We start from the raw sequence: 24,865 nt of genomic DNA, 5'->3' as shown, positions 1-24,865 counted from the left end.
TGAAATTTGGCAAGGATGCTATGAATTTGCTAGAAGAGATCTCTAGCAAAGGGATCAAAGGACAATTCCCAGGCTTTCCTGGGGAGGGGAATCACTGTTTAACTAGTTTAAAAGTCTATAGTGTAGAGCGCAGTCATTTGCCTGGTAATATAGCATTCCTTGCAAGTCCTGCAATAACATCTATTCATTAGTTACATTTGTATCTTACACTTCCTCCAAGGAGTTCAGAGCAGTATTTTATTCTCACTACAATCCCATAAAGCAGATTAGGATTAGAGACAGTGACTTGCAACTAGTAACCAATTAAAGACTGAAGCCCTGGTTATTGTGAGCACACACAAGCTTTAGTTCTGTTCATGGGTTGGGGTTGACACACACAGGGAACACACCGCTCCAATTGCTTATCTGTTTATTGAGATTCTATTAAAAAATTTTTCCAGCATTACAAGTCAACTGCAGACAGCACACTTGATGCTCTATCACAAGATCATGGTATTACATTTACATTCCAGCTCGTACATTAGATCAACGGTATAGAAACATCAGAAGGAATATTGGGAGTTGCATTGTATTGCAAGTGACAAACTCTCCTTTCTACCCTTTAAACGGCCATAGAATGTTCAGTTTTCTGAAAAATACTCTGCATTATTACAAGAGCTCATTACCAAACAGTTGTATGTATGTATATCACACACATACTAATCAGAAATACTAGTAATGTAAAGCTACGAGAAGTGTATAATAATGAGTAGTTTTTCAATATCATTTGTTTGATTTAAACAAAAAATGAACAAGCCTTCAGATGCATATAACTGCCTTGACTACCTCAGAAAACGCTTTGCCTGTTGAATAAAATATACCTTGTTACATCTAGATTCAAGAGAATTACTATTATTAGGTCAAGTATTTCAACATGGATGGATAAGAGGTCATGACTAAACTCAGGCGTTCCCAACCTTTGGCCCTCAGATGTTGTTGAACTACAACTTCCACTGAGGCTAGGGATGATGGGAGTTGTAGTCCAACTATATCTGGGGTCCCAAGATTGGAGCCCCTGATCTATCTTATAGATTTTAATATATAAAATAATATACTACAGCTGTGCTGGCACTATGGGAGGGGTGATTTTCACTGATCTCCTCCTTCCTCTAAAATCCACAGTGCTTCCTGGAAATAGGCCACACAACCCACAGGATATATATATATATATATATGAGGCACAACAAGCTTCAGAGGGAAAGGGAGGTTGGCAAAAGTCACCCCTTCCCCATAGCACTAGAGTAGTGTTGACCTAGATGTCAGCCATTATTAACATAATTATCAAGTATTTCAACAAGAACTCACCCAAAATACAAGTCTATCTTATCATGGCCGACATGATGCACAGCAGTACCTCAGTTTAAAGGTGACTGCAGGGAGCCTATTGTGTAGGCAAGTGAGTGCAGGATGATTCTCTTCTCTCCCATCAAAAGCCCTCTCCACTTGCATAAAAATATATCCTGAGGGTGGCATGACCCTCAGGAACATATTTATGCAAGTGGAATAGGCTTCTGGAGGGAGAGGAAAAGCAAAAATCTCTCCCTCTTCCCACTCTATGCTTGCTCAGCTGCAGGCCACTGCTTCAGGGATGGCTTGAAGCTGCTGCAAACCCCAATCCTTCCTGAGCCAATGTACTGCTGCACATCCGCAGCCCACATTTCTATCTAACTCTTTCTGTGAGGAGCTTAGGATGCTGCACACAGGTTTACCCCCTGCAAAGCAGATGCTCTACAAATGAGCTACATACTGCATGACATGCATATACGAACAGGAGGTTAGGTTGCAGTAAAAAATGCAGGCCATGTTAGATATTTCTAGAGAAACTCTGATTCAGAAACCAATGTCTTAACTCATTTTAGCAGCTTTTCATACTTCCAAAGTCTACACATCCATAAATGGAGAACAGTAGTACTTCACTTTCTTAAATGAGGGCTGGAAGCTGATTATCCGTGAAATAAATCCAAAGAAGGGCTTAACTGCATATAAAATTGGCCCCTCTTTAAGGAGCAACAACTCCTTACAACAAGAAGATTTGGGACTCTTAAAAAGCCCGCTTCCATGGAGGCTATGCAGATGCACTAGCTGCCTCTTTCCTATGTCAATCTGATGTCTAACAATCTCAGGCAAGCAACACTGATTATGGTCAGTTAAAAGCTACACCTGACCCCACACAATACTTGAGGGCTTCAATGTATGTCCTTTTTGATATCTGTTTGGTGCACTACTCTTCTAGAGAATACCACTATTCCCCATTTTGCTTAAATCAAACACATAAGCAGTAAGCTTTTATTAGTTCCAGTATCTTTTATTTGTTTCTTCTTTCAAGATTCTCAAAAGCCATCCTTGCTGTGTTTTAGCAAAAATATAATTGGATTCACCATTAGTCAGACAATTAACTAGTATATATAATAATCAGTAGACAGCACTTGAAGCATGTCTGCTCCCAGTAGGATTCTGCCTACTCTTCGAGATCTGGTGGGAAGATCTTCTCTAAATAATAATAATAAACTTTGTTAGCTGCCCCATAACGAATTGTTCTCTGAGTGGCTTACGACACAACATTAAGACATAAGATAAGATAAACACACACAACACATTAGATCATAATAGTGGGGGGAGGAAGGGGGAGAAAATACAATACAAAACAATTTAAGAGACATTTTTTAAAAATCAGTTAAAATCAGTTCAAAAATTTAAAATTTAAAAAGCCCAAATAAACAAAGAGGTCTTCACCTGGCATCTAAAAACAACGTGATGAAGCCAGGTGAACCTCACTAGGGAGGCTATTCCATAAACAGGGTGCAACCTCTATGTTCTTACTTCATCAGAAGTACAGCTGGTGGTCACATGAGACAAGGTGTACTTGGCTGTGAGACCCAGTCTTTGGAATTCTCTCCATCAAAAGAGTGTGCTTTTTTACAAAGGCTTTCAGTTTGTACTCCCTGACTGGGACTACTTCTGTTGCTTATTTTATGATACTATAATTTCATACTGTTATAAGCCCTTTTGCAGCTCTGAAAAGCAGCCTTGAGTAGGCACTTTAAAAATAAGACTCTTTAAAAACAATTGTGCAGGGGTTTTAACTCTTTGCCTACACATCAACTCCATGCACATATACCTATCCACTATTAGATGTTGAGGGCAAAACATACTGGTTTAAATACCTGTAGGTCTTCCCCTTTGTGGCTAATGGCAGCTATTGGGGGCACAATTTAAGACAGGGAGTATGTCAAGCCCTGAAGAGCTAACCCCCTGCCATATGCACACAGCTGGGGAGAAAACCTGGGGAATGCCTATCTTGGAACTCCTGTATAATATTTAGTTTGGCCCTCAAACAAGATCAACCTTCAAGGCTCCATCCTAACCCCAATGCTTTTTAACATCTACATGAAACCACTGGGTGAGGTCATCAGGGGATTTGGAGCAGGGTGTTATCAATATGCTGATGACACCCAGATCTATTTCTCCATGTCATCAGGAAATGATGGCCCTATCCAACCCCAGCACAGTACCTTCAGTGACTGTTGCTGATGCCTATCTTGTGGTGTTTTTTTTAAGAATGTGAGCTCTTTGGGGACAGGGAGCCATCTTATTTATTTATTATTTCTCTGTGTAAACTGCTCTGAGCCCTTTTTGGAAGGGCGGTATAGAAATCGAATAAATAAATAAATAAATAAATAAATAAATAAATAAATAAATGGCATAGTTCCCCTAAATGCCTGGCTTCTGGCAATAATAAGATGCATGAGGGATAATAAATTGAAGCTGAATTCAAACAAGATGTAGGTACTCTTGGTGAGGGGTCATCAAGGGATGCGATAGAACTTGCTGGATGGGGTTGCACTCCCTCCAAAAGGAAGAGGTATGTAGTTTGGGAGTGTTTCTGGACCCAGACTTCACCCTGGTGTCTCAGGTGCAGGCTATGTCCAGGAGCACGGTCTATCAGCTTAGGTTGATACGACAGCCACGTCGCTTCCTTGTAGATAATGATCTCAGAACTGTGGTGCACTCACTGGTAGCCTCTTGGCTTAACTACTGCAATGTGCTGTACGTAGGGCTACCTTTGCATGCCATTCAGAAAATTCAGTTAGTTCAAAATGCAGCAGCCAGATTGGTCTCTGGGGTTTCTTGGAGATACCCTATTATGCCGGTCATGGTGGCTAGAATTGGTAAAAGAGTGAGATTTGCAGGCATGCTGATGGTAGCTGTGAGGTTTATTGATCTGTTGCAGTTATTTGTTCAAAAGCTCACCTCAAGACATTTTACTCGTGTGCATCCCTCCCCGCAGTGGCTGTGTCCTTTCAGGATGTAAACTTCTGTAATATACACAACTATGTCTGATATTAAAGTTGCACTCTTAGTATACTGATGTAGAATTGCAAAAGGTGCACTGGCTGCCAATACGTGCAGCAAAACAGCTGCACTGGCTGCCAGTATGTTCCCATGGAAAATACAAAGTGCTGTCATTACCTTTAAAGTCTTAAATGGCCTAGGACCAGGTTACCTGGTAGAGCACCATCTTCAAATGATCCCCACTGCACTTTAAGGTCATCAGAAGAGGTCTGTCTCTGGCTGCAGCCAGCTTGCTTGGCAGCGACTCTGGACTGGGCCTTCTCTGTAGCTGCTCCTGGACTCTGGAATGCACACCCTATGGATATTAGAGGCTTAAGAGTTTTAGAAGTCTTTTAAAAAGCCCTTAAAAACATATCTTTTTAGCCTGGCCTTTAGTGAGTACTGAAATGATTTTAAACTGGTTTAGTTTTGTTTTAATGACTTATGTGCTTGTTTTTAAATGTTTTTATATTTGTGACTCTCCTAGTCTCATCTGGGTGAGGCAGTATAAAAATATAATAAATAATGATGATATTACTAACTTAGTAAAACCACCATGCCATATACTCACAGTTGCTCGCACAGCACTGCAGTTAGTACAGGCCTTAGGAATCTCGGGGGGGAAATCTTGAAGTTTGCTTGTTTTTGAGAAGTCAATGTCTCAGCCTAACCTACTGCACACAAAATTGTTGTTAAGCACCATGAAGTAGCCCCATGTACTCGGCTCTGAATCTCTTGGAAGACAAACAGTATTAAACACAATACTTTTAATACGTTTCCTTCTCTGGAGTAGGGGAAACAGTGCACTCGGGATGCTACTGTAATGTGTCTTTTACTTTTAGTACCACTAATATGGTATGCCTCTCAATCACAGGATCCCACTGGGTGTGCATGTATTATACGTTTCTATAGAGATGCACTGCATGCACACAAAAACCTAATACAGAAACTCAGTCTTCCCCAACCCATCCACAGGCTAGGCATTTTAATAGTGAACAAAAAAGACAGCCAACAGCACAGCAATACAAAGGATTGCTCAAGGCAGCAATGTTTTACCCCACCCTTTTAGCAATTCTTCTAGCCACCATGACAGGTTGGCTCAAAAGTGCTAAGAGCAGCTAGTCTAGCAATAAATACAAGTATTGGCCAGCATTTCCGTCTTCCAAAGCACCCTTTATGTTCCCATTCTCTTTTTTTCACAGTAGTTTAGTCAGATTTCAACACAAGAGGCAGCTTTCTGGGTCAGATCAAAGGACCCCAGCATCCTCCTCCTCATAGGGGCCAACCAGTTGCCAGGTGTTCTGATCATAAAAAGTTCAAGACTTTGAACTTAGAGCTTCGCCATGCTCCCTCCGTGTTTTTTAAAAAAAATCTTAAAATACATCTTTTTAAGGAGGCTTTTAAAAGCTCCATTATTATTTTGTTATATCTGGTAGGTTCTTTAGCTTTTTATAATTTTCAGTTTTAATTTGAACCTAATAATTATGGTTTTTAATCTGACTTTTTTAAAAAAAAGTTAATTCTATTACTTTTCTTGTATCTGTGTCTATCTTATTGTTGTGAGCCACCCTGAGCAGTAGTGTACTGGAGGAACGGGGTATAAATGTTTTAAATAAGAATAAGACGACACATCACCACCATAATTAACAGCCACAGAACATTTGCAAATGAAATATAGGGGGCTGCCTTATACCATCAGACCACCATTGTAATTGTATTTTAATTACTTATTGGTGGCAACTTTTCCAAGTTTACAGACAGGAGTCTCTCCCAACCCTTCCTCGAGATGCCAGGGAGGGATGGAAACCTGGAACCTCCTGCATGCAAGGCAGATGCTCGACCACTGAGCTAAGGCCCCACCCCAGAAGGGGATACATTAGACCTCCTACCCAGGCACTGATCACACCAAGGCCTGCTTAGTTTCAGCAAGTGGCTGCATCATGCGCCCTTAGCCCTTAAACACTGAAATTTATCTCTTGTCATTGGGATGACAACCACCATGGCGAGATAAGCCTTTAGGACTAAAACTACATCCCAACCATTGTAGCCTTTGGCTTCTAAAGGGAAAACAGGGCTCTCTCGGCGCCCTAGAAGCATCCATTCCCAAGCCCAGAAAGCCTCCCACAACCTTTCCCCTCTTCCAAGGACACCCCGACCTCTCCCCGCCACCGCACGCCCAGCCCCACTTCACCCCAGCCGCCTCCCCGTCTACACCACCAAGCAGGCACGCCGTACTACACTCTCTCTCCGCGTCCCACAGTCATGACCTCATCCCGTCAACGCGCGCGAGGCGTGCCGTCAACGGTCCCTTTCTCCCCAGGCTGCGCGTGACGTCATTTAAAGCGACCGCCCAATCAATGAGCAGTGGTAAGTAAAGCAGCAGCCCGCGAGAATGCAATTTGAAGGCTTGAACACAAGGAGGGGAGGGAGCGGCGGCAGTAGCGGGAGGAAAAGGCGGGCGGGAGGAAAGGCGAGATTGACAGCTCATCTCGTCCACTCAGGCAGCGTCTCCTCGTCCTTTCCACCTACTCCACTCCACACTCTCTTCCCTCCACCCTCCCTTCTCCATTCCTGTCCCAATCAAACCTCTGCGGGAGATGCAAACCAAAAAGAGAGGGGCGTGGCTTCCAGGGAAAAGTGGTGGGTAACACCTTGCGCGCGCTCGGGGAAAGAAAGCGAGAGCCCAAGACGGGCGTCCGGAACAGCCAATAAGAGGCGGAGGCCTATTTCCTATGCGTGCGTGTGTGGGGTTGTGGATTTTTTTTTTTTAAACACCCTCCCTCCTCCCCGCCCTCCGTCACCGCTTCGGAGCCAATAGGGAGGCCGGGCGGCTTGGGGCGGAGGCTTTCCCCCCGCCCCTCCCGCGCGCTGCGAGGCGCCAGGGGCTGAAAACTAAACCGAGATGGAATCTCCCAGTCTGAACCGGTTTGAGCCGGTTCCGAGTCTGTGGCACTAGAGGAGGCGGCGGTGGTGGAGGAGAAGGAGAAGGAGGGGGGAGAAAAAAAGGAGCGGAAGGAGAAGCACCAGCCGCGAAAGAGAGCGGGCGAGAGAGGGATAGTGGAGGAAAAGAGGGGACGCGAGGAGAAGAAGAAGGCGCCCGGGGTCCGAGCGCGGGCAGCTGCGGGCGGGCGCGTGTGTGTCTCTGTGCGCGCCTGTGTGAGGAGGGGAAGCCGAGCGGGGCTCCTCAAGCGCAGGAGTGGAGTGAGGGCCAGGGGGGCGGGCATGGAGGCGAACTGAGCGGGGCGCAGAGGGGAGGCGGCCCAGCCCCTGGCTGTGTGACTGGAGGGGGCCCGAGTCCCTCCGGGGCGGCGGCGGCAGCAGCAGCACCACCCACCCACCCCCTCGTCAAGGTCGGGCCCTCTGTTCTGGGGCGGGTCTGTCCGACTTAATAGCAGCTCCCCCCACACTAGCCCAGCCCAGCCACCGCACTGCTCCCGGTTTGGGGTGTGCGTGTGGACGGTCGCGCGCGTGTGCGCCTAGGCCCCTCAGCCCAGACAGGTAGCGGGGCTCTCGCCTCCCTCAGCCCCGGCGGGAGGAGAGGCCGCGTGGAGACTCCTTAGGGTCGCTTCTTAATAGCTCCCTAGAGAGAGATTGAGAGCCTCGTGAGAGGTGTGGGTGGGGGTCTCCCGAGCGCCCCTGGGCACCTGAGCCTGAAGGAGAGGAAAGGGCGGGAGAGAGGGGAAGGGGAGGGGGCCTTGGTGGGAGGAGGACCAGGACCCCTTGCCAGAGCTGCCTGGGGTCGCTCGCGACTCTCGTTTTCTGGAGGGAGGATTTAGGGTGCGTGCATGTGTGTTTGAATGGGCGGCAGAGCCCTGCGCCTCTATGTGGGTGTGTGAGCAACTTCGCAGAGTTCAAGAGGCGGAAAGTGACTTCTAGCGTGTTCTCCCTCTTCCTTTCTTTTTGGAGCTCAACCCATTCCACCCAGAACCCCCCGTTCCTCCCCCCCCCTTTCTGCAATCCTGCTTTTAGTAGTAAGTGAGGTCTGTGTTTGTGGGGGGGAAGGGGCGGGTGGGGTTTGATGCAACAGACTCCTGGGTCGCGTGTGCAAATAGAAAGGAAAAGATACCTCTCTCTTTTGTTTGTGGGTTTGGGGGGAGTTGAGAAGGAAGGCTGGACAGGTCTCTGCACCCCACTGCTCCTCCTCGTGCTTCTTGGCTTTGCTTGGATATCTTTTTTTTTTTTTTTGTATTGTTGCTCTCCGCTCCCTCTCTAGAAGAAGTAGCTGTGATACTTAATTAGGTAAGTTTGCGTCTTCATTAATGGAAACTTGTGAATGGGACGGTGGTGATGGATGGAGTGGTGGGGTGGGAGGAAGTTAGGGGTTGGGGGAGACTCCCAAGGAATGACTGACGCTTGGGGTGTGGGTGGGAAGGGATATTCTTCAATGAGACAATATCTAGACAGGTGAAAAGTGTTTTGAGTTGCAAAAGTCTAAAGCCTTTGAGGTGATGCGAGATCTTATATAAGATCTATAAACGATGTTTAGACGAGCTCGTTGTTTCCTAAGGAAACTATTAATGAGGTTGGGGGCGGGGGGGGAGAGAGGGATGTGAGTACAAAGTCCGGGGCCTTTGCATAGAGATGATCCGGTTGCGCTTGGAGCCTCATAGATATGGGAGGGGGGAAAGAGAGGAAGGGAAAGGGGTGTGTATCCAAAAGGCTACAGGGCTTGGAAGGAGAGCCCTTTACTAGAAGGAGGAGACGGCTATGGAGTTGCCCGAGCTAAACGATGTGCCGCACGAGGAAGCCCGAAAGAGAGGCCTTAAACGCATCAGATGGGAAAAGAGAGCCCAGCAGGTTGTAGCAAGCAAAGGCCATCCTTGGAGCATGGCGGGGAGGATGGAGCGGAGCAGCCAGCAGAGTGGGGTTGGGAAACTGGATCTGGGTGGCCAAACGTAAACGGGCGCGGGGAGGCCTGGCGGGAGATCATAGGAAGGGCCTCCCTTCATAGGCAGAGGAAGGATAGGGCAGGAGGCTGGTGCGCAGGGAGGGAAAACGAGGAGCATAATTCGTGAATTATTAGGAGTGGAAGTTTCCAGAAATATTTTCGTGTGTGTCTCTGTGCTGTGCAGCAGTATTGAAACGTCCGCCTGGATCACGTGGGGGGCCCTGTATAGAAAGCAGGAATAGCGGAGGGAGGGGCTGCAGTGGCCCCGCTGCTCTCGGGGAGGAACGGCTGCAAAAATCCCTTCCACAGCTTCGCCTGGCCAGGGCTAGTGGCTGTGTTAGATATTTAGGGGGTAAAAGCAAGCCGCCGCCCCCCCCTTCCGCAGATCGTCGCGCACTTGTGTGTGTCAATAGTAGCGTGAATGCTGCATGTTCTGCAGTGTGTTTGCTGCTTGGCGAAGGGCGGCAGCCAAGGCCTTTCCCGTGGGTGTGTGTGTGTGTAGCTGTCTTCCTCGAATGTGCTCCATGTGCGTCTGTGTTGCATCTGTTTACGTTAATATCTCTTGCTAGTTTCAGTGGAACTTCTGTAACTCGTTCACGTTTGTCCATGATGGGAAGGTTATGCTTTTATGTCGAGGAAACGTTTTCGAAGGTCTCATAGGTGTAGTGAAGGGGGGAGGGGCTGGCTGCTGTCCTACGTTCTGTATTTCTGCAGTCTATTTGTATATATCTGACCAGTTTTTCTGAGGAGATGTTCACATAAACGACCGATTGTGGGCATGGGGCGAACTTTAGGGACCTGCTGATAATATAAATCAAATAGTCAAGTTAGGTTTGAGTTAGTGGGGGTAAAGTTACTAGGGGAGTTGAGGAACTGAGTGTGTAAAGGGATAGACACTGTAGCTCTCAACAGTTATGTTGTAAACTTGATGGCATTGGGCAAGTTTCATAGGTGCACAAGGTAAAATTTGCCACAGGAAATCTGACTTTATTGGCAGCACGTGCTCTGAGTGGCACTCCTTGTTCAGATGACTCGATGTGGTTCACATGCAGCATAACATTTTCCTCAGATTGTTTTTAATCCCATATTCGTGGAACCAAGTATATTCTATATGCTGTGTTAAGGTTGAAGCATTTCATTGTCTAGGCAGGGTCCATACTAAGCTGGAAACGGTGAAGTCCCTTTGAAATTAATGGGACTTCAGATAGTCATGGCTAATGTGTCTCATTTATTTCAGTGGTGCTTAGTCATGCCTAACTTTGTATCCTGCCCTTTTCCTTTCCCGTTTCATTAGCACTCACAAGTTAACATGTTGGCACTTAAACGTTTGAGCCATGGGGCGGGGGGGGGGGGGTGCGTGTGTGTACACAAAGTTTGATGCACACTTATATCCTTCATATTTCAGTACTTCAGATCAGGAGCAGGTAGGTAATCTTGAGGAGATCAGGAATAGCAAAGCACTCTTCCTTTCTGCATTGACGAAGCTTATAACACGCTCACATGGAGAAAAATGTGCAGCTGAGTGGCTTGATGCACTTGTGAATGTTTATAGTTAGAGGTGGATTTTCATTCAAGATTGTTAATGAAAGTTGCACAATGGTTAGATTTCAAAGATTTTGTGTGTAACTGTTTAGCTAGAAACAGATGCAGATATAAAGGGGTGTGGCCAAATAAAGAAGTGGTCTTGATACTTGGATCCCTTGGATTAAAGACTTCTTATCCATGTCCCTCAGAAAGATTTGAGGAAAGGATTGTTCTTCTAAATATCAAAGAGAAGCCTGACGGTTGTTCCAGATAATAGCATAATGGGAATGATCACTTCTGATGGTGGGAAAATCACAGCAACATGGGGAAATAATATCTACTGTGCTTAACCTACTAAACTATAGTATAGTTTTCATCTTCTTGCGGGAGGAAGGTATACTTTTTATTACAATGAAACTTACTACAGTCACAGACAAATCTTATGCACATTTACTCAGACTTGTAAGCATACTCCCAAATAAATGTTCATGAGATTGCAGCCTTGGTTTGACACTTACACTAGTTCAGTGTTCCATCTTCAGCATTTATTTAAAATATTATGGTGTGTTAAAGTTCTATTCTTTAGACTGAAAATGAGAGGAGCCTGCAATAGCACAGGAGAAACCATTGGATGGCAGTATTGACAAGGCTGTTTTGGGGGAGTGGGGTGATGTGTTCTGGTCAAGTCACTTGTTGAGTATAAAAGATTGTGTGTGTTTTTGTTAGGGTTTTTTTAGCTAGACTGTATTAACATTCATGCTTAACTACTTGTATAATTCATGTCACAGATGGTGCTAAATAATTTGTATGCATAACTTAAACGTATATCATGGAGTCAGTGATAAGTATATGGCTTATGTGAGAGAGTTCTCTTCCCGACTCGAAAAAGTAAAAATCTGCATGTTCTGCATGTGTGGACAAGGGGGTCAGTTCCTGCTATGTACTGCATTTAATTTTAAAAAAATGATTCTAGCACTTAACTTGGTTCTTCTGATCAGTACTCCTGTTGGTCACAGTACTTGGTTATATGTTAGCTGGTGGAGGAGGGAGAGCAGAGATCAGACACAGTCATAGTGAGTTTTAAATATGTACATGGCTTTGTATATATCCTTAGTTGAGCTTTTGGTATGGTGAGCACATGTTGTGACCCATTAATAATACTGGCTTAAGCATTAGCACCTTTTACTTGTTTTAGTGACAAAATTGAAGTCAACCAAGCATATGTTTATTCACTTGTAGTAATTAGAGAATTTATTAAGACAATTATTTACAGAACAGTTATATAATTTAAGAAAGTTTTAAAATCAATGTTTTATACTAAGTAAGCAATGAGAGCTCAAATGGTCCTATAGCCAGTTAGAGCAAACTCTGGACTTCTAAGATTTAAATGCTGTTGAATTATCTGACTTGATTTCTCTTTTAAACTTGCAGTAATCTATGCCAGCAATTATGACAATGTTAGCAGACCATGCAGCACGACAGCTGCTGGATTTCAACCAGAAATTGGATATAAATCTGTTGGATAACGTAGTGAACTGCCTGTATCATGGAGAAGGAGCCCAGGTAGAGTATATATTTGGAAATCAGAAACCTGCATTTTGATTTTGCACAGGCCTTATCTATAGAGGAAGAGACAGCTTGTTCTCTTGGAAGACTTCATATGCTGGTACAACTTAACTTGCAATCAAGCAGGCTGGAAAAAATACTTAAAATAGTGGTTTCTGGTCTGTTGCATATTCCAGTAGCAAGTAGGGATGTGAACGGAACCTTTATGGGCCTCTGAACCAGTTTGAAGAACCGGTGGTTCTGCCAGTTTGGTGGAGGGTGTCTAACTTTAAGAGTGGGGGAGGGTGCACTTAACCCTCCCACTGCTCCCCCCCCCACCAGCATCCATTTTTTGCCACCCTGTTGCTCCCGTTGTCTGGATATGACCGGAAGTCTCCAGCGCAAGCGAGCACGACCTGCACCAGAGACTTCTGGTCACATCCGGACAATGAGGGTGGCAGGGAGGTACGCTGCCACCCCGATGGGCTTTGCAAAAAATGGATTCCAGTGAGGGAAAAGTGGCGGGAGGGGTAAGTGCACCCTCCCCCGCTCTTAGTTAGACACCCGCTACCTTTGATCCTCTTCCGTGCACATTTATTTTATTTATTGTTGAACTTATATACCACCTTTCATTAAAAACAATCACAAGGCGGTACTACATCCCTAGTAGCAAGGTGATGGAACAATAATCTTTGATAGGACAGCTTGCCTGAATGTTCTTCTGGCCTCATCCTTTAGGAAAAAAGTGTTAGCAAATATGACTGGTTGCCATTGGAGTTTCTGTGTTTAGCACTGATTTTCCACACAGAATCTTAATTTGAAGGCAGTTGGCCTGCTCAGGTTTCTGGTGACAGATCCTTTACTTGAATATGGCTGTCTCTGAAAGTATGCATATGGTTTGGCATTTTTAATAGTGATGTTTTGTTTTAAGTTTTGATTGCTTTTGTTTAGTTGCTAGCCACTGGAATCAGCCTGGACACCTATTAGCCTGAATGTTCTAACTCTTTGCAGTAAACCTCTTAAAGTGGTGATTCTCTTATATTTAGCAGGGGGAGACCAACTCTCTGTGTCCAGCCCCAGCACAATATCCCTCTGTGGTGGTTGCTGGTGTGTCTCCCTTGGGTTTCTTTTTAGATTGTGAGCTCTTTTGTGACAAGGAATCCTCTTATTCCTCTTTCAATGAAAACCGCTTCAAGAACTTTTGTTGAAAAGCATTATATAAATGTTGTAGTAGCAGCATTCTGTCTTACCACACCTCTTGACATATAAATCAGAGTAGTTCGTGTTCTCAGCATTGTGGATTGGATATATCACCCATAGCAAGCACATCTGTGAGCTAAACTGGAAACTAGTATCAAGCTAGCCATACCTCAACCTCTCCCTTGATCGCAGTCTCTTGCTTAAGGTACCCTTACTGTCATACTTCCCATGCCTTTCTTAATTTACAGTCAGGTTAGGTAGAGAGGAGGGAGAAAGCTGAGCAGAATGGCCTGGATTCAAGAGTCCCATAGGCTACCACAAGCCTTGATGAATTTTCTTTGGCTCTAGAAGCCTACGCAAATATTTAGGAACCAGACAATGGACACTTGAACAGACTACTGAACTTAGTGATGGACATTATGGAGTGGGAGGGCAAATGGACTGCTTTATCCTCTTTACAAGCAACGTACTTAGAACAGCTACAGAGCTGCCTGGGATGAATAAAGATTTTATTAAATACCTCTACTTCTAAATATCTTGATTTAGATCCTATGGTTAAATTTCTAGGTGCCATGACTCCCTGCTGCCTAGGATTTGTCAGTCCCAAGGCTATTGGTGGGGCTGCTTACTCTGTAGAGGCCATCCATCAAGATAGTTTGACCTTTCTGTACAGTATATTGGTTGCAGCTCTAGAAAGCTGACTTTTTAAGCGAACCAGAATTTGAAAAGAACATAATTGAGGGTTCTGTTTTAAATAGGCAGATACTTAATGCTTGATGGCTTTGTAGCTGCTATCTATGCTTGTGGATGTTATGTACTATAGAAGCGTTTCCCTCAATCAAATTTGCTTTCCTTATTCAGGCTTTTGCCATGGGAAGCAAGAAGGGATGAGTCAAACCCTGGAAATGTAGACTAGACACAGTTATACCATGCAAAGTTGCCCAATAGCTTAGGATTTGGAGCAGCAAAAGTTGTTTCCATTGTATACTTGGGATGATTCCCCTTTTAAGATGATTTAGGTAGCTGGTGCTCTGCAGTACCTCACCTCCCCAACACTCTCCCATGCCTTGCATCTCATCTGACAGCAATCTGTTTCAGCGGGGTGGCGTGCATAGTTGCATTATCCCATGCAAGTTGGTGATCATATTTCTTGATTTGAACATCTGAGTCTCAGTGCAACTTTAAGGTCCTCTTCTCTCTCTGCTCTTCCTACCAGCTGCAGTCTGAAAAGTTTGTATAAATGTGTGCATTTTTTCCAAGTGTTATTACTTGTATGTTGCAGGTTTCTATGTTGAAAACTTCAGATGAGCTCAGGGTGCATTACTTTTGTGGATAGAATTGGTGTTGTGTACTTTGTTTTCTGTCAAACATAAATTTGCTTTCCCCAGATCTCTTTCCTATTTATTCATGATAAAGACATACATCTACCTAAATTTTACCCACCGTAAAATGTGTAGTCAGCTTCAGTAGAAGCCACTAAACCAGTAATTCCCAAACTGTGCAAGGACACAGTAGTTTCATATGAGAGAACTGCTGTTGTGCAGTGAGAGAAATAAATGAAATAATTAAAGTTTCTTGTAAGGCCAGACTAACCATCTGCAGAGCAAGCTACCCACTGCCTGTCATTGTCATCTGGTGCCCTGACTGTGCCACCTTCTGGTCAGCCACTGTGGTAGTTCTACTGTATATCTTATTGGATGTGACTGGATTAATCCATTCCTAAAATGGCAGAATTATCTGCTCTGAGGAGGCTGGCTGTAGAGCCACTGCTTGAGTTGCTGCTCCAGGCACACCTCCTTCCAGCTGGGAAGCACACTTAGGTCAGTGACAAGCATGTCTTCGGTTTTTTCAGTCCATAAACAAGGTATGCCTCAGCTCTTGGTAGTTTGAGAACCATGTGAACTTTATATTTGTATTTCATTTTATAGCAAAGGATGGCACAGGAGGTCTTGACTCACTTAAAGGAACACCCTGATGCATGGACAAGAGTTGATACTATTTTGGAATTCTCTCAGAATATGAACACCAAAGTAAGCACATGATGTCTAATTGATTTTTGTCTTTCTCCCACTCAGACTTTGAGGAAGGTGTCTCAATTTTTAGATTTAGCATTTGCATATTTTTGTTTGTTTCTTAAAACCTTTCTAGTCTGTCCCAATACTAGCACACAATGTTTTCATGAAGTTGTCAGTTACCTTTTTTTCTTGTAAAAGACTTGGAAAAATTCTAAGGCACGTGGGTTTTGTGTAAGATTTCTGGTTAGAATATGAACAGATTTGAGTGTTATAAAATCCTATGGCCATATCATGTCTCTAGTGTGTTGGCTTTCATTTAAATTAATGAGAGTCATATACACGCAACAAAAAGCAAAAGAAAATCCCTATTTTATTTTTTTTTAGAAAAGACTAGTATTCTGCATACCTTAAAGCAGGCTAGGCACCTCAAACACTTTCTTCAATTGGATAAACCTATGCTTTGCTTGCAGCACCATAATCCAGTCATACCACCATGGTAGTGACTGGCTAAAGGAGACACTCCTCAGCCTTCTACAGTTGTGTTTTTTGTTCTAGAGTTTTTAAAGGTTTTAATACAAATTGCCAAACATGTGAAAGTGGTAGTCATACAGTTGAAGAAACTTGTGCGTGGCCACGGTCTTCAAACACACACACATTTTGACATACTTTGTATGTAGATGGAATACAGCCATGTTCAGATGCATTCCTTCAGAATTTGGATGATGGTTATGAAAGTCTTAACTTTTTTTTTAAAAAGGCTTTGTAAATTTTAGGACAAAGTTAAGAACTTCCTCAAAGTACTAAATTTAAGTAACCATGTTTGCCTGTTTGCTTGCCTGGTAAACTTTGCTTTTTATACTCACAGACATTACTAATGTTTAAGTTGATTTATCAACAGTATTTTTTAAAACTCAAATTTGTCTTGTGAAAAATGAGATGATTAGAGGAACAGAAAGAAAGCAACAGGTAAAGAATTCTTCAATTTACATAAATTGCAAATGATTTGGTGCTAAATTTATGCACTATGACATTTGGCTTTTATGCAGTCATTTTTTTTCTTAAAGCTGTTAACACTACCTGATATTAATCATAATGTTCCATTATGTTGATTGCTTGTAATAGGAAGAAAAGGGGTGTCTTCCTGTGCAACTGACACAGCTAGGCTTTGACGGCAGGCCTCCACAAGGTCTACCCTTTTGATTCCCTTTAACTGAATTCTGTTCATCAATTGCTTTTTTTCCTTGTTTTGGTTTCTTGGGTGGTGGGAGGGTTTGGATTTTGTACATAGATTAAGTGTCCCATAAAAATTTCTGCCACAGGGATCATTGTATGCAATTTTACATTCATTTGCTGTTTCTGTCCCATTGTAACCTGGTTCTTTTTGGGAACTGGAACAATGTAAAATAGAGATTAACATACATATCTGGAGGGAGGAGATTCCACATGGAACCTTGGATCACTTGTGTTCACAGATTCGTGACCATAGGCCCAATAACTTCTTTATAAGCTTAGGAGTCTCTGATCTTTTGAAAGCTTTTATTAACAAAAACAGTATTTGTTAGAAAAATACTGATCTGTATACTAAGTTGTTACTGGCATACCAATAAGCAGAGAAAGTGAGCTTGTAACATTGTCACTTGGATTATTTTCATTTCTTCCAACATTGGGCCGCCTTTGCATTTTACAAGCATGTGTGTGGTGGGTGTGCATCAAACTCATGCAGTTCCCCCTTTGGATGCTACATGGAATCATAGAAGATAGGAGAGTCATGGGTGCATCACTTATCACTATTTCCTTGTGACTTGTAAAGTGGTCCTTAATGTTTGTATGATTAACAGCAGTGTGTTAGAGGAGCCATAGCCCAGTGTTCTACATGCATATCCATCAGCACATGTTTTGCATGTATAATATCCCAGGTTCAGTCTCTGGCATCACCAGATAAAAGGATTTTGGGTAACAGGGCTGGAAAGGACTCTTTGAGAATTCAGAGAGCCTTTGCCAGCCAGAATAGAGAGTATTGGGCTTGATGGACCAATGGTCTGACTTAGTATAAGGCAGGTTCGTGTTTTCAATGTGATTATTCTTAATCTGTTGCTTTATTAAGTCAGAATGAAATAACAAGATGCTACACCAGGAAGCTGAGCCAGGGAAAATACAACCATGCAATGTTGTCTGTGCATGTTTGCAGGCAAGCCAGAATTAACTTATTCAACATCTCCTGCCATCTCTTCTCCTATTCAGTGTCTGTCTCTATACCAGTCAGAAGGGAGGAATGGATCTCTGCCATCCAGGGTCTTGTAGGGTGGTAGTGAGGTAGCTGTAGTAACTTTTTCCAGTCCTCGGAGTACAAGAGTGTCTTGGTGGCATTTTGTCTCTGAAAAAATACTCCTTGGTCCTGAAATCCTGAGATGGTTGCTCTTAGTCTCTCCTTCAGTGACACAAATGAGAGCTTACCTAGTTTCTAGCATCAGAGTAAGGTGAAGCTTACATGGAGACAAGGGTCTTCCCTGTCCCAGACTTTTGTATCACTCATTGACCAGAGTATTACAGGTAAAATATTGTCACTACTATCAAGTTGCACAGGTGTGGCACGCACACAGTACTTTGTTGAACAACTTGGAAACCTATTCAGAGCTGCTTCACTAATGCTAGTATTGTTCAGTAGAAATATTTGTTCACTTGAGTTTTAGGCCACAAAGCAAAGAAGTTATTTGCGGAGAGAACCTTGCATGTTGCTGAAGCCTTGTTTGCAGTTTCTCTGGCACCAGTATCCACTGCTAAAGAAGCAAACTGCTGTTTAATTTTAAGCATAGCTCTTCACTTTGGCAGTGATAACTTCTGCCCCAGGAAACAAAACTCTGTCTACCCTTCACCTATAGTTTCCTTTGATTGCAGTTTCAGACTTAAATGTTGCACCATTTGCTATGTTAGGGGTTAAGTACCTAGTCTGTAAGCATTACAACTTTTCCCTGAATTTAGTCCTTTTATTCAATCTTTTGTGAAATTATTTGGGGGGGGGGAATCAATGCTAAATCTTGAGAGAAATTGGGAAGAAAGTATGAGGCAAGCACATGAAAATGAGCAGCAAAAAAAACCCCTATTGAATACAATGTAGTTTGGGACAGTCTACATTGTGCTGCTTATTCAAATGAGGTTTACATGATCCCTTTGGCTGAAATTCTAATTACTTTTGTATAGCCACTAACAGTCTTGAAGAAGAACTTTTGTTCTCAGCCAAATTTTGAGCAGCCAGAAACACGGATTTGCCTTTCAGCTATTGCCTCCTGTCTTCTTGCTACCAATCTCTTATTGAAGGGAATACTGCACCTCTGACCCATTTTCCTCCTCCTCCTACAGTGTCATTTTTAACTATGGCCATACTTGGATACAGTGTGTCATAGTGGTCATATTGACCATTTTTATGTTGAGATAAAAGGAATAAAATGGGTTGAAGAGTGTTTCCTCATTTCCTACCAATGTATCACTTTGAACCATGTCTTGGCAGGCTTACCTGGAAGGTAAAAAGTTTTCAGAGTGTATATGGAGATGGTAAACTTCTGACTGAGCACAAAAGTTAATCTTGGAAACAGTAGATATAGCTGCTATAGGGGAGAGATTTTTGTAACTGAAATTTCTGTGAGTTGTCTTGCTGTTCCTTAAGTAACACACCAGTGAAGTGTTAGGCGATACATCCTTCAGAAAGTGTCAGTGGATGTAATGTTAAGCCCCATCTTAACAACTCAAAAGAAATGGCAGGAAGCCTGTGCATATCCAAGCTGCTAAACTTGGTTGTGTACTTGAACTTAAGAGCAGTCATTTAGGCTTTGCATTTTTATTTGGCTGCTTTCCCCCTCCCCTGCAGATAACCCATTTGGCTTTCCAAAACGCCTTTTGTTTCCTCTCCTGGTGTGATCATGATCAAACAGCAGGACTTTAGATTAGCAGAGGGCAACATGAGGAAAATGCATGGGAAAAATCTCAGTAAATGGGTGAATAGCCTTGTTTTAACCAATTTAATCTTAGATGTTAAGTGTGAATGATATCAGCTCGAATGAGAATCCTGAAAGCTGCTGTTATAATCATACAGCATACTCACATATTTCACTTCTCCAATTTTCAGTATTATGGTCTGCAGATCTTGGAAAACGTGATAAAAACAAGATGGAAGATTCTTCCGAGAAACCAATGTGAAGGTAGAGATTTATTTCCGATATGGCTTTGCAGTAACGTTGTTTAAGTTCACTGATGCTAGTATGCTGTGTTCTTCAATATTGCACTGATGATGTCTTTTTAGCCACCTCCCCCCCCCAATGGACTAGGTGTTGATTTTATTAAAATGTGATACCAAACTTGTCTAAATTTAATGCCAGAGGTGTGGGTTTTCCAGACATTTTTTAATTGAAAAGTTTTCTGAGAAATTTCCCATGAAAACCTTTCCCTCATTTGCATAACATTAATTTTTCCTCAAATTTTTCCTAATGCCATAAATAGACTGTGGTCAGATTTGGCATGTTTGATGTATATAATGATACAGTTAGAAAAAACTTCTAATATATTAAAATGTTTTCCATAGAAAAATACAGTGTGGGGAAAACTTCTAACCCACATCTTTGCGTTGGGATGAAGTGCTATGAAACTTAACTTCCAAACATTGGTGTTTTGCATATTGGGCTTTAAATGATTGTGTCTCCATAGAGTTATGTAAGACTATCTGTCAACATCTAAACCACCACCACCTCACCCATGCACTGGTTGGTTGGTTGGTGTGCAGCTAGGTCAGTAGACAAGCTCCAGATCTACATAATTTGAATGAATAATTCCTTAATTTCTGTCTTCCACTTCCCACGAATTGTGAGCAAAACATTTTTATCACAGCAGCATACATTTAGACAACTTTGTAAGACCAACAAGAATTTGCATTCTTGTTGGTCTTATAAAGGGGAAACTAAGACTATGTTTTGGAAAAATAAATTGACATGTAAAAACAAACCTTAATCAAAAGGAAGTGTTTTGGCAACACTTTAGAAACCTAAGCTAGGAGTTACTTCTGAGCCATGCAAATCTGCTGCCACAAGGAGCATGTTTCCTTAGACCAGTGTGTCCCATTGTTCCCCCTTACACACAAAGGAGGATGGAAATACTGGAGAGTTGCAGGAAGCTACATAGTTTTGGGGTGGAGAAGCACTCTTCTATGAGAACACTGATAGGCATGTACAGGTGGAAAAAAGAATTTATATTTGCAGGGTGATGCTTAGCTCTTTGACACCAGGTGGATATGGATGATGGTGCTAAATGAGCCTCACTTAAGATTCATTCTAATAGATTCTTGCTCAGTACCAAACATAGCTTGTCTTGTACACTCTGTAAATATTTGGCACTTTAATTTGCTGGTTTGCTTAACTGATTTCATTGTGTGGAACCTGGGGTTTGCAGAAATGTTAGCACTGAAGTAGGATACTAGCTGATAGGATGAAACAGTCGTGTGGTGTCGCTACACATAAATGTTTGGTTTTAATGATCTACTAAGCAGAAGACATTCAGTTGCATAGAGTAGAATTTGAAAAGGCAGTTTTCAGTGTGACTGGAAATGACAGGAGCTGTAGTACATCATCATCTGGGGCCCAAGTTTAGGAACAACCAAGTAGAGGAAGGGGTAAGTGATAGAGCCATTCTTTTACTCCATAGCAGGCTGTCTTATTCTGTTTCTGTGCAAAACCTGAACATTTTCACACTCAAAGCATTACATGTCAACAATTAATAAGAAAGCATTAATAATTTTATTTGTTAGCTGCCGCCACATGACAACTTGTAAATATTTGTCTTTGCAACAGCCTTATATAAAGAGATCATAATTTTTTGCTTTTATGGGAATATAAGAAATGAGTAGCCATCACTCACTGATAGAGCACATTCTTTGCACACAAAAGATCCCAAGTTTCACCCCCAGCATCACCAGGTAGGTAAGTAGCAGGTGCTGGGAATGCCTGGGACCCTAGAATGGTGTTGCCAAGCACTTGATAGACCAGTGGTGTGTCTTGATTTAAAAAGGTCCTCAACACATTTTCTTTGACTTTAGGAACCAGACTGCCTTTTGTTCTGTGGAGGGTGTGGAATCACCGTTTGCCCCCAGTAATGCTCTCCATTGCATGGGGAAATGGGCTAGCTGATTGCCCCAGCAATGTCCTTTGCTTCACGGGAGGTGCTGATTCCCCACCTTGCTTGCTCACTCCTGGTCACATCTGTCTAGCTCAGCTAGGTGATGAACTGAGGCAACCAGAGGAGGGAGGAAACAAGCAAGGCCAGAGTGGGTTGCTCCCTTGTCCTGGTTGCATCAATCCATTACCTGCCTGAGCCAGAGCAATGTGACCAGGAGGAAGGGGAACAATTCATCCCACCACCTTGCTTGCTCATTCCTCTTCCTAGTAGCATCTGCCCATAGCCTGGCTCAGGCACCATGACAAGCTAGTGCCTAGGAATTATCAAGCCCTCGCATAAAACCATTTCAGATGTTCTCATATGAATAGTGTGTTACCTGATGAGTCCATAATTGGGAAGGTCTTTGAACCTGAGACCAGCTGCAGCATACAGTGTACTAATAAATTGACTATGCATGTGTTCATGCTGAGAGGAGTTAAACTATCCTTAACTGGTGTAAAACCAAAAGGAAGCCCTTTTTGTTACTTCTACCCAGATTGTAGTAGTTCTGCAGCCCTTTGGTTCTTTTTACCTGCATCCATTATTTACTAGCTCAAGATTCCGGGAAGCTGAGAAGATTAAAGTGGCAAAGTAGGCCTCTTTTTTGGCTTCACCAGTTAACACAGACTTACTCTGCCACTTGTTTCTTGAATAATTAAATGTTGGTCTAATTTGTCTTAATTCACCCCTTGGTTTCAAAATCAGAGGGGATTTTACAGTTCCTTATGGTCTGCTGCCAGGGGTCCCAGCTTCAGTTTTTGTGAAGTTGTGCAAGTCCCATATATGCTTATTCCTATCACTTAAAATATCTCTGTGGAGATGAAGAATACAGTACATGAAACTTGCTGCTTGTATAGAGTCTTTCTTTTTAAAGGCACAGGTGGGGACAGGTCTTGTATACTGTGGAATTTTCCCCTTTTTTTCTAGGCGTGACAAACGTGACAAATTCAGTGTGGTTTCTTACTTTCAAATACTGAAAATTGCTCATTTCATATGTTGTTTTTTACAATACCAGAACCGTTGGAGGTATGAAAAGTATTATCTTAAGAACGCTTAAGTATTGCTTTGGGGAGCAATAATCTTCAAATACTTTTCTTTACTTTTTATATCTTGTTCAACCTCTTAAACACTCAGTTTCCACTGTTAGGGAGAATTTGCTCACCAAATGTCTACTGTGATACTGGCTAGGTTGTACTTGCAAATAGTGAGGCTTTTATATTTTAGGCTTCAGCACCTCATAAAATTCACAGTTAAAACCTGCATATTAAGCTACTTAGTTCCAGTCTTATCACGTCAGGAAATGTTTTAGGCATGGATTTTAGCAGTTCCTCTTGGAGGATATGGTGTTGGGAAGCTGTGGTAGCTGTCTCCTATCTGTAGGTTCATTAACTTTACATGGCTCATGGAGCACAAGAAGAAGTTACTTGCCATATATAGAAAGATGGGTACAATAGGACCCAAGCAATTTATAATGTATAGTAGGGATGTGCACGAACCGGTCTGGAGGCCATGTAAGAGGCCTCCGGACCAGTCCGGCACCAAGGGGGGTCTCCCTTTAAGGGCGGGGGGGTAGAACTTACCCCTCCTGCCGCTCTTCCCCCTCCGGCGCTGTAGCATTAAGCAAAGCTTTTGGGGCGGCAGCGTTCCTCGCTGCCGCCCCTGCCCCTCTTGTTGTTTGTAAAGCCGTCGTAAGGCCTGTCGCCGCTGCATGCGCATATGCGTGCTGCTCTTACAACGGCTTTACAAACAACGACGGGGGCAGGAGCGGAAGCGAGGAACGCTGCCGCCCCAAAAACTTCGCTTAACGCTACAGCGCCGGAGGGGGAAGAGCGGTGGGAGGGGTAAGTTCTACCCCCCCCCCTCGGTGCCAGTCCGGACCATGCAAATCACTAATGTATAGGACTAAACCATCACCTTCTAATGGCAAGGTTGATGATGGCTGCATTAGTTTAGAACCCAGCTGCAAACAAAACTTGACATATTAAACTATTAGTGTTTTTTTCTAGTTGAGAAGGTGTACAGTGCAGATGCTTAACACCCTTTTATTCTGTAGTACACATCTTCAAGGTTCAGAGGTGCAGACCTTTGTTTATAACCAGCTTATTCCAAATGGTGAGACTGAAACGTGATTAGCAGCACATCTTTAGTGTAAATGCTTCTGAACATAGTTGACTACACAGAGCAGCAGCATGTTGTATGTAGCAGATTTGTGGTAACAGCAAATGGAGAGAAGAGCATGCTGTTGCTCTGACATAGAGCCAGCATGGTGTAGTGGTTAGAATGCTGGACTAGGACCGGGGAGACCCGAGTTCAAATCCCCATTCAGCCATGATACTAGTTGGGTGACTCTGGGCCAGTCACTTCTCTCTCAGCCTAACCTACTTCACAGGGTTGTTGTGAGGAGAAACTCAAGTATGTAGTACACCGCTCTGGGCTCCTTGGAGGAAGAGCGGGATATAAATGTAAAATAATAATATAAATGTAAATGTAATAATAATAATACTCTGCACATGCTGTGACTGAGCAGGCACAGCTGAAGTGACATTCATAGGAGATCCCCACACCTGCCTCCAGCAGCCCAAATCGGTTTTCTCAGTTGTGTTGTGCTAGTGTGGAAGTGACTTGGACTGCACTGAAGCTCTTGGATTCCTTTGGTGCAGAGTGGCTGTTTGTCTGGGAGGCAGGATCTGAAAGAGAACTTCACAAATGTAGTTATTCCTGGGGAACAAAGAGCATAGGATTGGGACAGTAGTTTTTATGAATCTGGCATTGGTTTGTGCCATTCACTGAAGCATTTGTACACAAGGGCTAAACTGAGAGGTTATAGGTAATGGAGGACAGGATCAGAAATTGAGCAGTGTGAAGTTCTTCATATCTGAAGCATTCTTTCACACTACAGCTGTTCAGCACAGGCTTAGCATTGACACTGAGGTAAGACTAGAGAGGGATTAAGTGAGAACAACATGATTAATGGTGAGTAAGAGGCAAAGAATAACCGGAAGAGCTATAGTTATCTGTCAAGAAAGTGTTAGAAAAATGAAGTTGTAGTAACCCAAGAAACACTTTGCAAAACAAGCGGGATATAGAAGAGGAAAGACGTAGCTTGATGGGATAATGAAGGAACTCC

At 43.1% G+C, this 24,865-nt stretch overlaps 1 protein-coding gene and 1 long non-coding RNA gene across 8 annotated transcripts in view; one reads left to right on the top strand and one right to left on the bottom strand.

Annotated features, from left to right (window-relative positions):
• Positions 1 to 392: 392 nt before the first annotated feature.
• On the bottom strand, positions 393 to 6,548 carry LOC128323784 (uncharacterized). 2 transcript variants are annotated; one of them, XR_008306459.1, is made up of 2 exons: positions 4,943 to 6,548; positions 393 to 4,687 (listed from the first exon to the last, which is right to left on the bottom strand). It is a non-coding gene; the product is annotated as an uncharacterized LOC128323784 (long non-coding RNA). The 2 variants fall into 2 exon arrangements; XR_008306460.1 differs by having other exon boundaries at positions 393 to 4,673.
• Positions 6,549 to 6,821: 273 nt separating this feature from the next.
• The window catches only part of XPO1 (exportin 1), a 74,769-nt gene continuing 56,725 nt past the window's right edge, over positions 6,822 to 24,865 (top strand). The window contains exons 1-4 of one of the 6 annotated variants that reach the window (XM_053247493.1): positions 6,822 to 7,011; positions 12,215 to 12,346; positions 15,457 to 15,558; positions 19,664 to 19,736. In XM_053247493.1, coding sequence (XP_053103468.1) covers positions 12,221 to 12,346; positions 15,457 to 15,558; positions 19,664 to 19,736 — 301 coding nt within the window. In that variant the 5' untranslated portion in view covers positions 6,822 to 7,011; positions 12,215 to 12,220. Of the gene's footprint in view, positions 7,012 to 7,055; positions 8,611 to 9,028; positions 9,169 to 12,214; positions 12,347 to 15,456; positions 15,559 to 16,464; positions 16,510 to 16,665; positions 16,730 to 16,848; positions 17,732 to 19,663; positions 19,737 to 24,865 lie in introns of those variants that run through there. The other 5 variants (XM_053247474.1, XM_053247483.1, XM_053247520.1 and 2 more) reach the window with 5 other exon arrangements.

The sequence above is a fragment of the Hemicordylus capensis genome, chromosome 1 (assembly GCF_027244095.1).
Source record: "Hemicordylus capensis ecotype Gifberg chromosome 1, rHemCap1.1.pri, whole genome shotgun sequence".
NCBI classification, from domain to species: Eukaryota; Metazoa; Chordata; class Lepidosauria; order Squamata; family Cordylidae; genus Hemicordylus; species Hemicordylus capensis.
Note: the sequence above shows the minus strand (reverse complement) of the source record. Positions and strands in the feature narration are given on the sequence as shown.